General features: G+C 40.5%; 1 protein-coding gene across 1 annotated transcript; it reads right to left on the reverse strand.

The window, feature by feature from the left end:
• Window positions 1–3,902: 3,902 nt before the first annotated feature.
• f10 (coagulation factor X) lies at window positions 3,903–17,405 on the reverse strand. The gene is made up of 8 exons (XM_076303791.1): window positions 17,312–17,405; window positions 11,574–11,734; window positions 8,953–8,977; window positions 7,776–7,889; window positions 6,981–7,112; window positions 6,598–6,887; window positions 5,062–5,179; window positions 3,903–4,501 (listed from the first exon to the last, which is right to left on the reverse strand). Exons 1-8 carry the CDS (start codon window positions 17,370–17,372, stop codon window positions 3,903–3,905), a joined length of 1,500 nt encoding a protein of 499 aa, XP_076159906.1. The 5' UTR covers window positions 17,373–17,405.
• Window positions 17,406–17,626: the final 221 nt, after the last annotated feature.

Here is a 17,626-nt window from a genome sequence, read left to right on the forward strand (position 1 = left end):
GGACAAACGGGCTGATCAAAGGGTGCTGTTGTACAATACCTATATCCAGGGTTAGAGGTGTGTTGCCCCCCTTTTGTTCATAACCATCTGGTATATTGCGTTTTGCTTGGGAAACGGTAATAACAATAAATACTATCTTTTGTTATTGCACAGTTACTTGCCAGTTTTTTGTAATTTAAACTATATAGAATAATAGTGAAAGTGTAAATCTAATGTTAAAAAGTAGACACATCAAATTACTAGGCTCTTCATGAAAATAAAATACAAATATTTGATAGTTATGGCTGTCTTAGCTAAAAAGGTTCCAGACTCCTGCACTAGGGGTACTAATTTGTTTCCGCAGCATGCGGTGTGCTCAGCTGTGCTGCGGAAATCACACGTGAAAACACGGTCTGCCTCTGGCCGAACCCCCGCCATGAGTAGGCCTACATCCTTGCAACCTCACTCTCACTCGTGCCATATTAATCAGTTATCAATGATTGATTTTTAAATATGCCCATTTTAAAGGTTTATTATATTTTCAGAGCAAAATATAATTGGTTCATACTGGTCACATTTCAAAATGTATTTATGCATGCATTTATATCAAAATTATGTAACTGAAGGCAATTTAGGTTTAAAATACGGTTGGCATTGTTTGGCTGCATTTATTATCACAAATACACATTATGATTTCATTTATATAACTGCATGTTTAAAGTGACGTTCACAGCATTTTATCTACATTAGGCTACATTAACTGCTAAACTTGTCGGTAAAATGTAGGGGATAAATTATTTTTTATTCATTTTTACATTTCCGTTTAGTAAGTCACCAAACTGACAACTGACATGAATCGGGAGGTGCGGGGAACTTAATTTCACCCACAGCATGGAAATTTAGCAAAATTGAGTGTATATTAGTCAACTAACAAGGAGGGAACATTTACCCGGCTTGTTTGCTCTTGTTGGTTGCAAGTTGCTCAACAAAAAGCAGCAGATTAAGAAATTCCACCTTGACGATCCCATGGCGGAACCCGCTCTTTTCATCAGCCACACTAGAGTTTTTCGGGAGACTCGGGAGACTTTTCTGCGTTCCCTTCGCTAGTCTGCTCTCACCTCTCTGTGCTCCCCCACCCCTGGTAAAACGGTCTGTCAATCTTTACATGTACAGATCCCTATGAGTCATATTATGTTAAATTATATGTTTCTACCCCTTTTCCATTGTGGCTAAATTCTCTGGTATTAAACAATTAGGCCTACTAAAAATGTTGAAGACAAATGTGAAAGAGAGATACACTAGAGGCCTGGTCCTGTTATGATAAAATGTCTGAGAGGAATGATTTATTGCTAACATACATATTTGTTTTGACGTTGTTCTTCACTCTGCTCTGAACTTTAATCTGTCAACAGTAGCCTACATGAGAAAAACGTTCTATGTGCTGCATGGTTAACTCCAAATGTTCTTGCTGAGTCGCTGAATGATCAATGTTTTATTCCATATTCTATAATGTCTTTTATAGAATAAGTTCTTCCACAGTGCCCTCCACAACTATGGAACAAATTGGTAACAGTTGTGTGAAATTCAGCTTTTAGTTCATTAACTTATCTTACCCTGAGTAAAACGAACGTTTGTTTTGAGGGAATATACCATTATTTGAAATAATATCACATATTGGCTCTCCAAGAAACAAAGTGACTACAGCCTTTCCATGTGTATATTTTACGCTCTGTACACAGAACGCACCTTTAACCATGCAAACAAAATAATCAATGACACCCCCACCCAACCCACCACTTCTTCCAGCTAATTGGTTTTTCCTTCTCTTGAGCTACCTTCTTTCTGTATCAAACATTTACCACCAACACTGTGTTGCAAGACAATAAAAACGTGTCTTGTCTTATTTATATTTTATTAAGTTGATCAGAGTATCTGGAACTTTCTAGCAGTCCAATCCAGTTTCACTGAGGTAAATATGAGGTGAGACAAATACAGTCATCATACCATGTCCTAACTGTTTACATCATAGAATGCAAAAGTGGGTGCAGTGGTGATGAGATGCTTTACCTGGTTGAATGTACTGGTTTGTGCCGTGTTGAATGTACTGGTTTGTGCCGTGTTGAATGTACTGGTTTGTGCCGTGTTGAATGTACTGGTTTGTGTTGTGTCCCCAAAGCCTTAAGGAAGTGGTATGCTCCTTCATTTGCGTTAGTTATAGACATGTGACATTTAACAGGCAAGGGTTACACCGTTGAAAAGGTACACTTAATCCAACTGATGTGAAGAACTACAGACCTGTTTCCCTTAAACATAACATAATATTAATGAGTTTGCTAAAATATTGGTAGGGACAATTTTGTCATCCCAAAATATTGGTAGGGACATGTCGCCATGGTACCCATGCAAACCTATGGCCATGACCAGGCCTGTTGCATTTCAGCAGGTCAAGTGGTCCATTCTCAGGAACCTCCACAGACCTGGCACATCACCTGGCGACTGTGGCTCTGTAGTGTCCCAGCTGTCTTTGACAGATACACTGAATCAGACTGATTAGTGGCAACCTGGCAATCCGGAGCAGATAGCTACTGACGCAGCCATGCAGAACAGTGAAACACTGCAAAGTCATAATATTCCCGCTTATCTGTAAATACAGTCACACCCAGATATACACAGGGATAGTACAGATATCATAGTCATTACATAGAATCATACTTTTAGTATCAAAGTGACCTACTAATGAGAAATGCAGAACATTAAACCACATATTGGAATACTGGACAATATGCAGAACATTAAACCATATATTGGAATATTGGAAATAATGTTCTATTCCACTTTCTCTCAGTCCCCCTTTTTCAGCCTTTATGGCTGAAACATTTCATCAAATATTGCCACTGGGAAATGCACAAAATATAAATGATTATATTTTTGAAACAATTGTGTCATCAAAGTTAGTCAGATCCAAATAAGCAGGTACATGACTAGATATGAAAAAATAGCCACACATGATTGGTGTACAATAACAACCACGGTAAATCAAATATGTTCATATGTTTATTAACTACACACCCACTGCAGTTGTTGGTATTATTTTTTTTCTCTCAATGCGCTTGCAATGACTGAGGCAGGGACTGAGCCTGTGATGGCGCAGGCAATGCTTACATCTGCACTCTACAGGACCCCCAGGGCACCTTTGAGTCCCTCCACACGCTTCCTCTCGCCCACTAGAATATCATCCAAGTAGACCACCACTCCTTCCTGGAGCCTCATTTATAATACTAGTGCAGTGCCCGTTCAGAATGGCAACATATGGCGGCAGCAGTGAGGGTCTATAGAGGGCCTTTTGGACAATGGCAGAAGTGCCATTTGTCATGTCATGAGGTTATGCACCATCAAAATGATTTTGGAAACGTTATGTTAAGGGTGCCTTTAAAACACATTGACAAAGGCAGATCACTGACTAAATGTAATGGATACAGTTTAATACTTCATCGTGATCCTGGTGTGACTATTTTTGACTTTTTATGTACCGGTATTTCTGACTTGATTGGTGTGAAGACAACCCCTGGTTCCCTCGAGACGTTTTTGGAGGTAAAACATCTAGACAACCTCATGGTTTTTTTCTCCACAGTTCAGAGTGGTCAAATGCTCAACAAAAATTCTGAGAGGAGGCCGTGCAATGGCTGTGGACCTAATTTGTTTTCTCCTCAGCAGCATTGCACCAGTGTCTGCAAGGCCTCTGTAAACTTTATTTCACATGTGCATTGTTGGATAACAGGCAGAATTGACCACAGAACAGCAAAAAAAGTGACTCAAGATTTATTTTATTCAACTTAATCTCACAAACATCATTGCCATCATGTCATGAACCGTGACACATCTCCCTTTTCGTCTCAGTCTGTATTTTTTTCCATTACACACTCTCAGACGTATGTGACATTGTACAATGCATCTCTTTTCCTCCTTTTCTTTAAGTTCATTATGCGGCTCATCAGCTGGTTCAACCACCTGATGTACTTTGACACCTGTGTGTACACCCCGTACTTTCCCTCACGAGCACAACCCTCTCCCCAGCTCACTACACCGGTCACAAACCAGGTATCCTTGAACCGTGTTACGTGAGGGCCGCCACTGTCACCCTGGCAGGCGTCCTTGCTTTCCTTGTCAAATCCAGCACAGAACATGTGCTTGGAGATTTTAAAAGTGCTGGACTCCATGCAAGTTGCACGGTCCACATAGGGCACTGTCAGCTTCTGCAACAGAGTAGCCTGCGGACCACGCTCACTAACGCGCCCAAAGCCACTTATCATGCCATCCGGTTGATGCATCAACACTCGCTCTGCAAAATCGCGGTCTGGTAGACAAGCGGGTAAAATGTACTTGGTGAACTTTATAGGTGTTTTCAGTTTGATGAGAGCAATGTCGTTGTGGTAGGTCTCAGGGACGTAGTTAGTGTGTGTGACGTAGAGCTCCACCGCATGTGTGGCTTCCCTGCCTTCTGCCTTGTTGGTGTTGAACTCACCTGAGAAACATTTCACACATAACTCTGAATGAATGAACATGAATTAAACATCAATTGATATCGATAAGGCTAGTATTTTATAATAATATGTTTATAATGTTTGTCACTCTTCTGTAGATACCTTCAAGTAAAGTGTAACTGTTTTTTGTTTACACTAGTAAAGAGCCGCATAATGACCTGGGGCAGCCGTGGCCTACTGGTTAGTGCTTCGGACTTGTAACCGGAGGGTTGCCGGTTCGAACCCCGACCAGTAGGCATGGCTGAAGTGCCCTTTAGCAAGGCACCTAACCCCTCACTGCTCCCCAAGCGCCGCTGTTGTTGCAGGCAGCTCACTGCGCCGGGATTAGTGTGTGCTTCACCTCACTGTGTGTTCACTGTGTGCTGTGTTTCACTACTTCACAGATTGGGATAAATGCAGAGACCAAATTTCCCTCACGGGATCAAAAGAGTATATATATACACTAATACATACTATACTATACTATACTAGTAAAGACTGCAAGCTGAATAGGCGTGCCGCAGTCTGTCTTCGTTTTAACACACTGAAATAGATTACTCACCAAGAACTATTGTTGTGACTTTGGACTGGTTCATACAATGGGCTGCAGAGAGGATGAAATACTCATTCAGGATGGTTCCTCCACAGAAACCTGTCCCTTCTTCATCCATTAGAAGAGCCTGACGATGAGGGAGAAAGATATGATTTGTAGATTTATAGATCGAGGGGCATATGTACAAATTGTACTGAGTGCAACACACACACACACACACACACACACACACACACACCTACAGATACAAAGTTCAATGCAGCAAATGTTGTATACTGAAGAAATGCATTTTCAGTTGGTGAGATATGGTGGAGTTATGTGTTTGTGTGTGTGTATATGTGTGTGTGTGTGTGTGTGTGTGTGTATGCGCATGTGTGTGTGTATGCGTGTGTGTGTGTGTGTGTGTGTGTATGCGCATGTGTGTGTGTATGCGTGTGTGTGTGTGTATGCGTGTGTATGCGCATGTGTGTGTGTGTGTGTGTGTGTGTGTGTGTAAATGTAAATCAGGTTTTTCAGCCAAGTATACTTGCGTATACAAGGAATTCGGTCTCTGCATTTATCCAGAGGCGGACAGAGTACACAGCTTCATTACTTGAGTAAAAGTACAGTTACCCTTTGCTAAATTTTACTCAAGTACAAGTAAAAGATGTCTACTTAAGTAAAAGTACTGAAATACTTGTTTTTAAAAGTACTTGAGTATCAAGAGTTCAAGAGTAGCGTACATTTTCTAAATATTGCATTACTACTGCCACAGTGCTTACATTTATGTACAGAAACGTCCTACATGGAGTTATGAAAAATGTTAATACCTTGGAGAATGTAAAAGGAATTGAAAGTAAAATAAGGTCATTTTCATCTTTTTACCATGTTGCCAGGAATGGGCAGTATTTCTAATATATGTATTTAAAATACGTATTTAAAATACAAAACACTACTTTGTAATTGAAACACTTGAAGCGAAAACTATCATTAAATTTAAATAGTCTGGCGAGGTGGGGCCACAGGTTGGCACATTCCCGGGATGGACCTGCTGTATCTTCATCCATTATTTCGTCCATGGTTTCGTCTCTTATCTAAATCTGACCATGGAGTTGACTTAGGCGGAAAGCTGAAGGTGATTGCTGATAGGCTGTCCCAATCAGTGGCGCCTGCACAATCCAATCACGTTTGAGAGGGAAACAACAAATTGAGGGTTTCCGAGATTTTTCTTTTTTCCTTTTTTTTTTAGAAGAAGTAATGGGTACTCACGGTTATGGATAGAAATGTAGTGGAGTAAAGAGTACAATAATTGCCTCTCAAATGTACTTGAGTAAAGTCATGAGTACTCCCCAAAAATGATACTCGAGTAAAGTACAGATCCCTCAAAATTGTACTCAAGTACTGTACTCGAGTAAATATACTCCGTTACTGTCCGGCTCTGGATTTATCCCACATGTGTGTGTATACGTGTGTGTGTGTGTGTGTGTGTGTGTATATGCATATGTGTGTGTGCGCGTGTGTGTGTGCGCGTGTGTGTTTTCTGCTGTTGTGCACTCTTATCTCCACCTGCCAGGGACACTCCCCTGGAGGACACTCTTGTCCTCCAACAACCCGTGTTGTCCCAGCGGATTCAGGAAGGAAGTCATCCTCGTTCACATCAACCATGCTATATTCGCTGTCAGGACTGATGGTACTATCAGCAATGCTTTCTACTGTCTCTGTGGCCGTGTTGTAATGTTGTGTTGTTGTTGTTGTTGTAGAATTTGTGCTCTGTGTGGTGTTGTCATTATCTGGGATGTAAAAAAAGATTGTCCTTGTCTTCTTCATTGGATGGACAACACCACATTTAAAAGGATCTGTAACAAACCAAAATTTATATTTCAAATAAGTAATGGAGCTGGTGTGTAAATTGTGTTAGTTTTGTTTTAAATAAAATTACTAAATGTTACCGTCAGAATGGCAGTTTTTGCCATTTAAAGCCAGCTCGTAGCCCTGTGCGCATGAGCATCCCATTTTCTCGTCTATGACGTGACAGAAGTGGTCACAGCCACCGTTGTTATTCTCACACAGCTGAGGGATGGCTACGGGATGTAAAAGTCAGTCAAATTCTCCAAACAAGAACAGTGACCTGAGTTTATATGGTATGCCCTGGCAACCATATAAACATGGCAACATTTTGGGAAATTAGCTTATACTCCGTCTCCCCCAGAGTTATATAAGATGATACATACCCTTCTCGCCTCTATGTGTGCAATAACTCAGTCTGACCCACCCACCATTAGCTTAGCTTAGCATAGCTCATTGGGGTGGTTGGAACCAACTAGCATATAGCTCCCAAAAGTGACAAAAGGACTCCAACATTTTCCTTTTTACATGTTATGTCTTGTATGGTTACAAATTACATGCACAAATACCAATGTAAAATGAGACAGCAATTTTTTTTAAACATATACTTATCTATATTCTCATTCAGGTGAAGCACTGCAACTTAGACGGAGGGATTTGCCCAAAGCACCTGAAAAGCCCAATTGTTACCTCTGCCAATCCCAAGTAGCAGTGCTTCGCCTGAATGAGAATATAGTTCCAAGTATGTAGAAAATGGCAACAATTTCCAAAGAAATGTGGTCTAGTTCCTTTAAAGGCTCAGTAGGCAACACAATATCTATGGAATTATGCTCAGTTTAACTCAGGTTGGTGTCATATACACCATCACAGAGAGTTATGTATCCTATATGCTGACATACCAAATTCACAGTTGTAACCGTGAAATCCTTGTGGGCAGAAACAATTGTATTTCCCGATTCCGTCTTTGCACTGGCCGTTATTTATACATGGCTGGGACGTACAAGCATCTCCATCTGTATGACCCCACAGACAGAAATGAAAACGACATGTCAGTGAACCTTTGTAAGCGTTGGTTCAACAATAACAATAACATAAATGTCCATTATAGCTGCTTTAGGCAAGTGCAAACTGATTTCAATATTTAACAAAACAAACCTAACAAAATTGAACTTGTTTCTATAACTAACTAAGGAGCAAGTCCTCTCCATGCCCTAATCCTGCTTCTCTCAGTAAACATCTGTACAATCTTACATTCTCTATCCTTGGTTACTCGATTATCACAGTCTGAACTGCTAAAAGTGCTTGAACTGTAACAAAATCACAACATTTAGTTTGAGTGTGCGTGTGTGTGTGTGTGTGTGTGTGAGAGAGAGAGAAAGAAAGAAAGAAAGAAAGAAAGAGTCAGAGTATGTGTGAGAGAGATATGTGTGTCTGCATGTTTGTGTAAATGTAAAAGAAATCCTGAAATATATAATGCACATGATAGACGTAATGCACACATGCATCCACAAGCGGTGATCATCGGGGTCCAAGCAGTTACTCAAATGGGTCAGTTGCAGCACCCCCTATGGATGTAATTACACATGCATCCAAAAGACAGTGGCAGTAATTCTGCCAGTCAAATTTATTACATTTTCAAACCTCACATCACAGACTCTGGCACAAATTGTTTTGGCTGCTGAATTTTGATAGGCCATTCGCAGCCATTTTGTTGAGTGCGCCAAATAAAACTTTATAAGATGAGCAAACTAACTTTAAAAATTGCTTAATAGCTTAAGCAGTTCCTGAGACACAGAAATCCATAAATTACAGCACTCATTTGTACAGAATTTCACAAAATGTTGTGTACATCCAGAGAATGTCGTAATGTACTGTACTGATAATCTTCACTGATCATTGCACATGTACCAAATTTCACAACATGGCTACTGTCATGGTGATAGTGCAAGTAAACAGAAGGCAAAACATCAGGGAATAACATCCAGTTAAGCAATCTATCATTTTAATTATTTCCGTTACAGATGAAAAATCGGTACCAAGCAACAATAAACTTAACTAAAAATAAGAGGAGCTTACCAAAATACACATTCCAGAACTCATCCTGATAGGAAAAAATCAAATCGGTCATTTTGATCACTAATCACACATTTCTGTGCATCAACATCAGAGGTATTACCGTATTGGTCCGAATATAAGACGAGTTTTTTTTTTTTTTTCAAAATATGACGAAGTCGTCTTATATTCGCAGCCTAACAAAAAAGGAAAAATGAGTAACAAGTGTTTTGAATTTAATGAGCAGCCACCATCCTTCTTCACAACAGTGGCACAAGTGCAAATGATGAAGAGTCCAGATCATCTCGAACAAAGTGGTTCAAAAGTAGGTCAAGTTGACCAACAATTGAGAAGGATCTGTGGATGGCAATTTAAAAATCATATGGTGATTAATGCGATGGCGAGCCCAGGAAGGACCGTCTTAAAAATGCAAACAGTCATAATCAAAATCCATATGGTCCTAAAAGCGGCAGATTCCAACAGATTGATAGGAGAGTGTGTGAATATGTGACTGAAAAACGTAATAATGGAAAGCTAATTACCAAAGCTGTCATACAGCTGAAGGCTTTGGAGATCGCTAAAGAGCTCAAACCTTAATGATGCTGCGCAATGGACTGTCATTGCATCGCAGAAGTCGTGCCCAGCGTTTGCCCTCAGAGAGGGAGAACCTAACTGTCTTTTCAGTGGTATGTAGTACGGAGCCCCTAAGGGGACATGAGCAAAAAAACAAAAACAAATTTAGTTTCATGTGCTCACACGGAACTTTCATATGCAAAGGCAAAACTTTTGTGTGCGCACATGAAAGTTTCAGGTGCTCACGCAAAACTTTCTCGTGTGAGCACGCAAAACGTCACCATTATATTGTTCCCATATAACATTTAAACAAATTGTGAAGTCTTGCAATCTGTTCTGTCGCATGGGATACACCGGTTTAGATCGGGCAATTACTTTAATTTATGAACAGTTGCAAACATCTCCATGGATATAGGTAACCTGACTCTCGCCAGATGAATTTTGTTCCGCCTAGCTCCACTCATCCATCTGGGATCGATTCATTGGAGAGGTGTTTCAGAGGGCTGGGCCTTATCAAAAATCCTTGCATATGATTGGATAAGGCACTTGTCCGTCATCTATTGACGTGCTACTTCAACCACTCACATCGAAGCCAACCCGTGACGCTGAGAACGGTCTCAGTCGCTTCTACGCTACGTCACATCTATGAAACTCCCGCTCCGCATCCTGATTGGCTCTACCATAAAATCTGGTGCCGAAATAACTCTCAACCGAAGCGATCCCAGAGGGATGTGAGCGGAGCTAGGCGGAGCTAGGCAGAACAAAATTCATCTGGCGAGAGTCAGGTTAGGATATAGGTCGAGTAAGTACACAAAAATGCAAGGAGAATGAATGTATTAAACATAAGGAAAGAGGATGTTTGCTAAAGGGTCTAAATATATGTGGTACAAAGACTCTCATAACAAATTGTTCATAAACACAGACAACCGACATCCTTTCTAATGAACCAGAGCTCGTTGCTGACTGTGGCAGGTGGCTGCATTCTATATATAATAGTATAGTATATATACTCTTTTGATCCCGTAAGGGAAAGTTGGTCTCTGCATTTATTCAAATCCGTGAATTAGGGGGGCAGCCGTGGGCTACTGGTTAGCGCTTCGGACTTGTAACCGGAGGGTTGCCAGTTCGAACCCTGACCAGTAGGAACGGCTAAAGTGCCCTTGAGTAAGGCACCTAACCCCTCACTGCTCCCCGAGCGCCGCTGTAGCAGACAGCTCACTGCGTCGGGATTTGTGTGTGCTTCACCTCACTGTGTGTTCACTGTGTGCTGAGTGTGTTTCACTAATTCACAGATTGGGATAACTGCAGAGACCAAATTTCCCTCACGGGATCAAAAGAGTATATATACTTATAATTAGCGAAGCACACAGAGCACACAGTGAGGTGAAGCACACACTAACCTGGAGCAGTGAGCTGCCTGCTACAGCGGCGCTCAGGGAGCAGTGAGGGGTAAGGTGCCTTACTCAAGGGTACTTCAGCTGTGGCATGGGAGAGCAGTGTTCAACCTCTTCCCCCACCCACATTTTTCCTACTGGTCGGGGAAAGAACCTGCAACCCAAAGCCCTAACCAGTAGGACGTAGTAGGAGCATGTTCACAATGACGCAAAATACTTCAAAGCGCTCACGTTGTCGGCGCAGGAATCGATATTTTTCATGACTCTTAGGTAGAGCCCTTAAATTCGCTTTAACTTGATAGCCTATATGATGCTGTATAATATAATGTTGACTTACAAACTAAGTCTTTATAGACTAATAATGCCCATTGGTCTTCCATGTAAAACCTGCAAAGCATCAATAGCTTACTTTTCATGTGCTCACGCGAAACTTTCAGGTGCTCACACAAAACCTTTTTAAATGCGCACATGATAGTTTCGCCTGAGCACATAACTAAACTTTGATTTTGTTTTTGCTCATGTCCCCTTTGGGAAAAATCTACAGAACCCCTAAGTCCTGAAAAGGGGGTTCGTCTTATATTCGGGCCAATATACGGTCAAGAATTGCCAGACTGACTGAAATTATGAGAAAAGCATAACCTGCAAGAACAAACGAGGGAGGTTAAACCATTCTCTCACCGTTTTCTCATTATTCTCAAATATTTCTCTGGCCTCTTCCCAGTTACAAGACTCCTCAACACATTCCCGCTCCATATTGCCCTGCCGGAATTCCTCAAATGGGCTGTTGGCTCGCTTCCATCGTTTAAGGACCTGATTGGCATGCCGACTCTGGAGGAAAACTGGTGGGGGGGTCAACAATAACTTCATTAAGAAAAATACTGATATCATCAACATTATAATCTTGCTCAATGGCACAACAGTGAAAGCCAGGTATTGAACCTACAATAGATAGATAGATAGATACCCAAGGGGAAATTCAAGGCTACATACTACTACTACTACATCCTTAGCCACTACACTACCACCGCCCCAAATTATAGTCGTGGTTCATCCAGCGTGTTTTGGCAAGGACAGGTATGGAAATCTCATGACTTCACCACTGGTACCTCAGGGATCAATACTTGGACCCCTTCTATTTTTCCAGCTACACCACTTTCTTAGGTGAGATCATCAGCACCCATGGATTTTCCCCATGGATGGACAGTTATACAGATCATACTCAACACCTCACCTCAGTCTCATCTCACCTCAGATGACTATTTCTACATTTCTTACATTATTCCCTTCCCTTCCATACAGGTCCCACTTGTTTCACATCTACCCAGTCAGTCAGATATCACTTTGCTGTAAGTATTTACATAGTTTATGCTAGTTTTGGTCCTTATGGCTCTCTATACTGATCTACTTATCTGCCTCCCCACTTCTAAGTTTGTGTCTAGATCTTGACGTGCACAGATAATATCCGCTTTATAAAGGTCTGAGTAGAGGCTTCCGAGGATACGGCTGTGGCCATCCGGGTCAAGTATACTCCTTTGCTGTTGCAGATATGCAGGGGTGAAAGTAAGCCGGTACTGGTCGGTACAGGGTACCACTAAAATATTCGGAGAGGGTACGCCGTACCGGAAAGAAAACTATACTGTCTCTGAAAAATATTGCACTTTCAGCATGACAACACAACTGCTAACGTCAAATTACCAGAAGCAACACGTTTCCCCCAAAATATATTTAATATACATCGTTCTGAACTGTATCTGAATTGTGTCTAAACCTCCCATGCAGCTGGACAGACAACGAGCAAGATATATCGCACGTAGGCTACAGTAGCCTACAGTAATTGCGCCAACGTGCACTGGTATTCAAAGTGTTTTAGCAGATGGACGTTTCTTGGAAAGTCTCCCAAATAAAAAAAACATACAGGCTAAAGAAAAATATGTTGATGTTTCAATAGCCTATTCTGGTTTTATGTGTGCAATGTTTCGCTGGAGAGACACGAGACATGTACGGCTTAACCAGATCTTGTGCAGCAATAATGAAAGTGTTTTAGCGGACAGAAGTATGTTGCAGTCTCCCAAATAAAAAGGCATGATGACTCAAAGAAACGTGCTTCATGATATACAGTAGCCTATATAAAAAAACGACTGGAAGTGGGAGTGAGCAGAGTAAACTAGGCTACCAAAGCACTGAAAACACACGTGCACTGAGAACACAAAGAACGCACGCACTTATTCAAACATCCCATCACGTCCGTGGGAAAAAATAATCCAAACATACCAACAGAAAACCACAACGCTTCGAGAGAGATTCAAGTAGAGAGGACAAGTAGAAACTATACAAAGAAAATGCAGAGAAAAAAATATGATATGTTTTTAAAAAAGACCATAGCAATGAAACAGAAAGCAGTGGGATGCCCTTCCTTATGTGAAGACTTGGCTTGGCAAAGGAAGGAGAGCTGCTCATTCAACCCAAGGCATGGCTAGTCGTCAAGCAGATGAGGACAGCTACTTCAAGCCTCTTTGGAATTTTTTTTAAGTGTTTTACCTTTTCTGTTCTGTTTCAACTATTCAGCTAAAACATAAATAAATAAATGTTGAAATTAAGTGTTTGCAATTTATTCATAATCAAAAACAGATACAGGTGGGTTAAAGAGTGATACTAGAGTAATAAGAAGTCCTTGTGAATGCTTGATAAGTAGACTATAATACAGTAAATAAACAAATAATAAATAATTAGACTAAGTGAAATTTTTGGTGCGCGCGTGCATTATAACTCTATATCATAGTACCACCAAGAAATAAAAACTACTTTCACCCCTGCAGATATGTCTCTCAGCAGCACAAGCTGTGTCATCAAGTCTAAAAAGTTTTCTCTGCCCCTTTATAACTGTTCATCAAGACGGTATACAGTAGTTTCTGCATAATCTTGTTTTGTTTGGGTAAAATTGTTGGACCTACCAAAACATATAATACACCATGGTTTTCTAATACGAAAAAAGATTGTATCGTCCACACAATTTATGATTTTTGCTCCCTCAATTTACTACAACCTACGCACAATTTATTACCTATGCACACGTTTTAGTAAATTGAGCTCATGATATAATGTGCATGCAATTTACTTTAACTTGCTTACAAAATAAGAGTATTGTGTACACGATTTATGACCTTTAGGACACTGTAAGCTTAATTTATTAAAATGTGCCCACTGCTTCATAAATGTGCCCCAAGTTTTAGTTTTAGTAAATTGAGCCCACAATGTTTATAATGTATGCAAAATTCTACCTTAACATGCCCACAACGTCAGTTATTTTATGACCGCCGCTAGCGAAGCTAGCGAAGCGGTCATATAGGGATTGTCAAAGTTTTCTACTTCCTGAATTTTTGGTCAACGATACCCGGGACACCGAACCACCAGGGCACATGAAATTTGGTGGGTATGTAGCCCCACCAGACTTTTTCGGAAAAATTTCGTTTCGTCCCCGGGGGCCACTCCCCCCCCCCGTGCTGGGCCCCCCGAACCGCAAAAAAAGCAGTTTTTCCTAAATAACTACCTGAACCGTGGCACTGAGGATGAAGAATCATTTATGGTATGTTGGTCTCAAGGGCCCACATCAATCTGGCCCATAATCCCTCATTTGTGATTTGCACCCCCCCCCCCCGGTAAAAAATGAAAATGCAATATTATTCTGCTTTAATCACCCCTATCTTCAGTTAAGATGTTCAGAACTGCACCAAATTTTATGTGTCATAAAATGTAGGGGTCTAAAAAAATTGGGTTATGTGTACATTTAGTGACTGTACACTCATTGGCCTGTAGATGGCGGTGCACACATATACACATGCACACACACACAGGCACCCACATACTATCGGTATTAGAACGGCCGATACATAATTACAAATTCAGTAGGATTAAAAGAAAGCCAAAATAAATAATCATCATCATCATCATCATGGCTGCATTTCCAGTATTGGCGATAAGTAGTCGTTTGTCCACTAGATGGCGCATCGTTGCAGTGAGACGTAATTTTGTTGGAAGTTAAAAGTGGGTTGGAAAAACAATGGACGCTTCCTACAAGGACTACCGCAGAGAACGTCTAATAAGGATAGGATGTTCACATGAAATGTAATTCCCATTTCTTCTTGAAGCCGAAATAAATCTGAGGATGTTTATCGGACATGCTTGGTTTTTACTGCAGGTACGTTAATCTTATAATATCAATAAGGACCTAGGTAATGTTACCGTTAGCGTTGGTTGAGTGATGGAGGCCAATTTGATTGATTGCATTTGTAGAAAACTATAAATGCGGTTATACCAAGCAAATTGATAGCAGCACTGTAATTGTATCTTTCGACTGTCATTTGTTGCACGTGCTACAAAAATCATTCTGTGCAATGGAAGATTTACCAACGTTACACCGGTCTGATACAGTTTTCCCTATAGGCTACATGCGTGAGACTGAGACGCCTGTTTATTTTATTTTAAGTGCGTGCAGGGTGTGAGAGGGGAATCGATGTGCTTTGATTCCAGCTTGGTAGTTGTAGTCTGTGAAATTAAAAAGCATGTGTGTGTGAAGTATCCAAACAATGACACCTTCATTTCATTATGGCTGCTTTAGCAACACACCCTAAGCTACTGTGTAGTGGGTCCCATTTAGAAGTGGCTACTTCATTTGCGCTTTCCTTGACTCATGGAGCTGCGTGAATTTTATTACAACTTTGCCACGATATGGCAGTTTAAGTCCGCTTGATACTGTAAGGCGTAAGCCATTGGTTTCCAAAGGAGATTTTATTTGTGTCGCCAGCATAGCCTATTGACAATTTATGTTGTAAATAGGCCTACCTTATAAGCCTACCTGTAGCTTAGGGAAGCTAACCGCTTTCTATTAGGATCTAGTTTGTTAGTTACAGTTTTGTCATAACTCCCTGATGCATTTAGAATAGCCAGAGCGTGGATATCTCAATCGGAAAATTAAACAATATCAGGTGTCTATGGACTAGGCTGGGTGAACCCAGCCTGATCTGCCCGCTATTTATATTTTGATTTCTTAAAAGATTGAACTTGGTCTGGTGAAAGCCAGACTAGCCATGGACCTCAGTTACACAATGCAAGGGAACATGAATCAGCCTATATTTGCACGCACAATAACGGACAACAGCTCTTCAACTTTGGCCCGTTAAAATGTGTATGAACAGTCTAGCGACGCATTTCATCAAGGCCCATTTGGACATGTCAGTTATTTGCACCACTGGTTAGATGTAAAACAGCATTTCGTTTCAGACTACTGTTACTTAATTTGTGCATTAACAATAACGTTTCAGACTACTGTTACTTAATTTGTGCATTGACAATAAAGTATTACATGAACTAAAGATGACTGTTTCTTCTTCTACATAAGATTTTATTTAAAAAAAATCCATCCATCCAAAAATTACCTTTGTTTTTGATAGCTGTTGAAAACGGCATGGAACTGACAGAGATGTTTTTGTTTATTAATTTATAAATAAATAAATAAATAAATAAATAAATAAATATAACATTATGCTGATACCTTTTGCTTTTCCCAAATACAATGTAGCCTACAGGTGTAAGTGACCTTTCATCAATCCAGTTGCAATGGATGAACTGTGATGAACTGCCCTACTTGTGATTGTTTAGAGATTTTAAAGGTTTTATAACAATGCTACATCTTCTTTGGCTATTCTACAATCTATTTACCTTTTCAGCACCAGTAGGCTACTTTCTGTGCAGCCGCACACACACACACACACACACACACACTCAGGCATGCCAAACAAGCATACACAAAAGTTTCAAGAGTGGGGGATGGAGTAAAATATGGAGACAAATTGAAGTGTGATCTATTTTCGCGAAACGGATGTACAGGACTGAGCGGCGGTCATATTTTGTACCGCTATGCGGTACATCTAGTTTTAACTTGACCTTTTTGGGGCTCCGTAGTTCTTGAATGCAACCACTAGGGGCATACATTTTTGATTTCCCTCCCTATTGGAGCTGTTCATTTGAGGATAGAACTAACATTATTCTGATGCTTCTTATGGGGAAAGTGTTAACATTTCTCATACACAAATAAATCTATAGCATCCCCAATGATGCCTTTCTAATAGATACAACTTTAAGTATGTATTTTCATGACTTAATTAAGCTTGTCTTTACCAGAAGAAATATCACAGTCACAATAATTACAACGGTCATCAATGAAATTTAACTATGACATTGATATAAAATATGTATGCATATAATTCCCATTTTCGGAAATAGTTTGAGACGTATTTAAGGACCAACACTTAGCAACAGCAGCAAGGAGCTAAATCCTTCATAACTTATTTGACTGAAAACATCAACTTCTTTGTTTTGCTTATCGCTCCACTGATGAACACAGCAAAGGAAAAACATACCATCTGCAGAAGTCTGGTGGAGCAGCAGGAAGAAGGAAAAGGTCAAAAAGACCAGTAACATGGTCAGTCCTCTAAAAAACACTTGAGTTCTGTCCTGGATCATACTGTGAAAAATCAGATACTGGACGAGGTCGATGACCTGCTTCGCAAAAATGACTGACAAGGAGAGAGAAGGAGAAACAAGGGGGAGGAGCTACAGGGAGATGGCTCGTGGACAGGGGTGGAGAGGACAAAAAAGTTACAATCCAATAATGTAAATACTGTTCTGTTGCCTTAGGGCAAAGTCTGGCAGTTTAAAGAGTTTAGACAGCTGTG

This window comes from Alosa pseudoharengus, unplaced genomic scaffold, assembly GCF_046254945.1.
Source record: "Alosa pseudoharengus isolate Yale_2024_CS ecotype anadromous, Long Island Sound unplaced genomic scaffold, YU_APseudo_1.1 YU_APseudo_1.1_scf_24, whole genome shotgun sequence".
NCBI lineage: Eukaryota > Metazoa > Chordata > Actinopteri > Clupeiformes > Clupeidae > Alosa > Alosa pseudoharengus.

Coding starts and splice junctions, on each gene's coding strand:
- f10 (XM_076303791.1), bottom strand. CDS start 17,372: ATGTTACTGGTCTTTTTGACCTTTTCCTTCTTCCTGCTGCTCCACCAG. Junction 11,735..17,311: donor CCACCAGACTTCTGCAGATG/GTATGTTTTTCC, acceptor CCCCCCCACCAG/TTTTCCTCCAGAGTCGGCAT. Junction 5,180..6,597: donor CAGGGGAGTGTCCCTGGCAG/GTGGAGATAAGA, acceptor CCTCATCGTCAG/GCTCTTCTAATGGATGAAGA.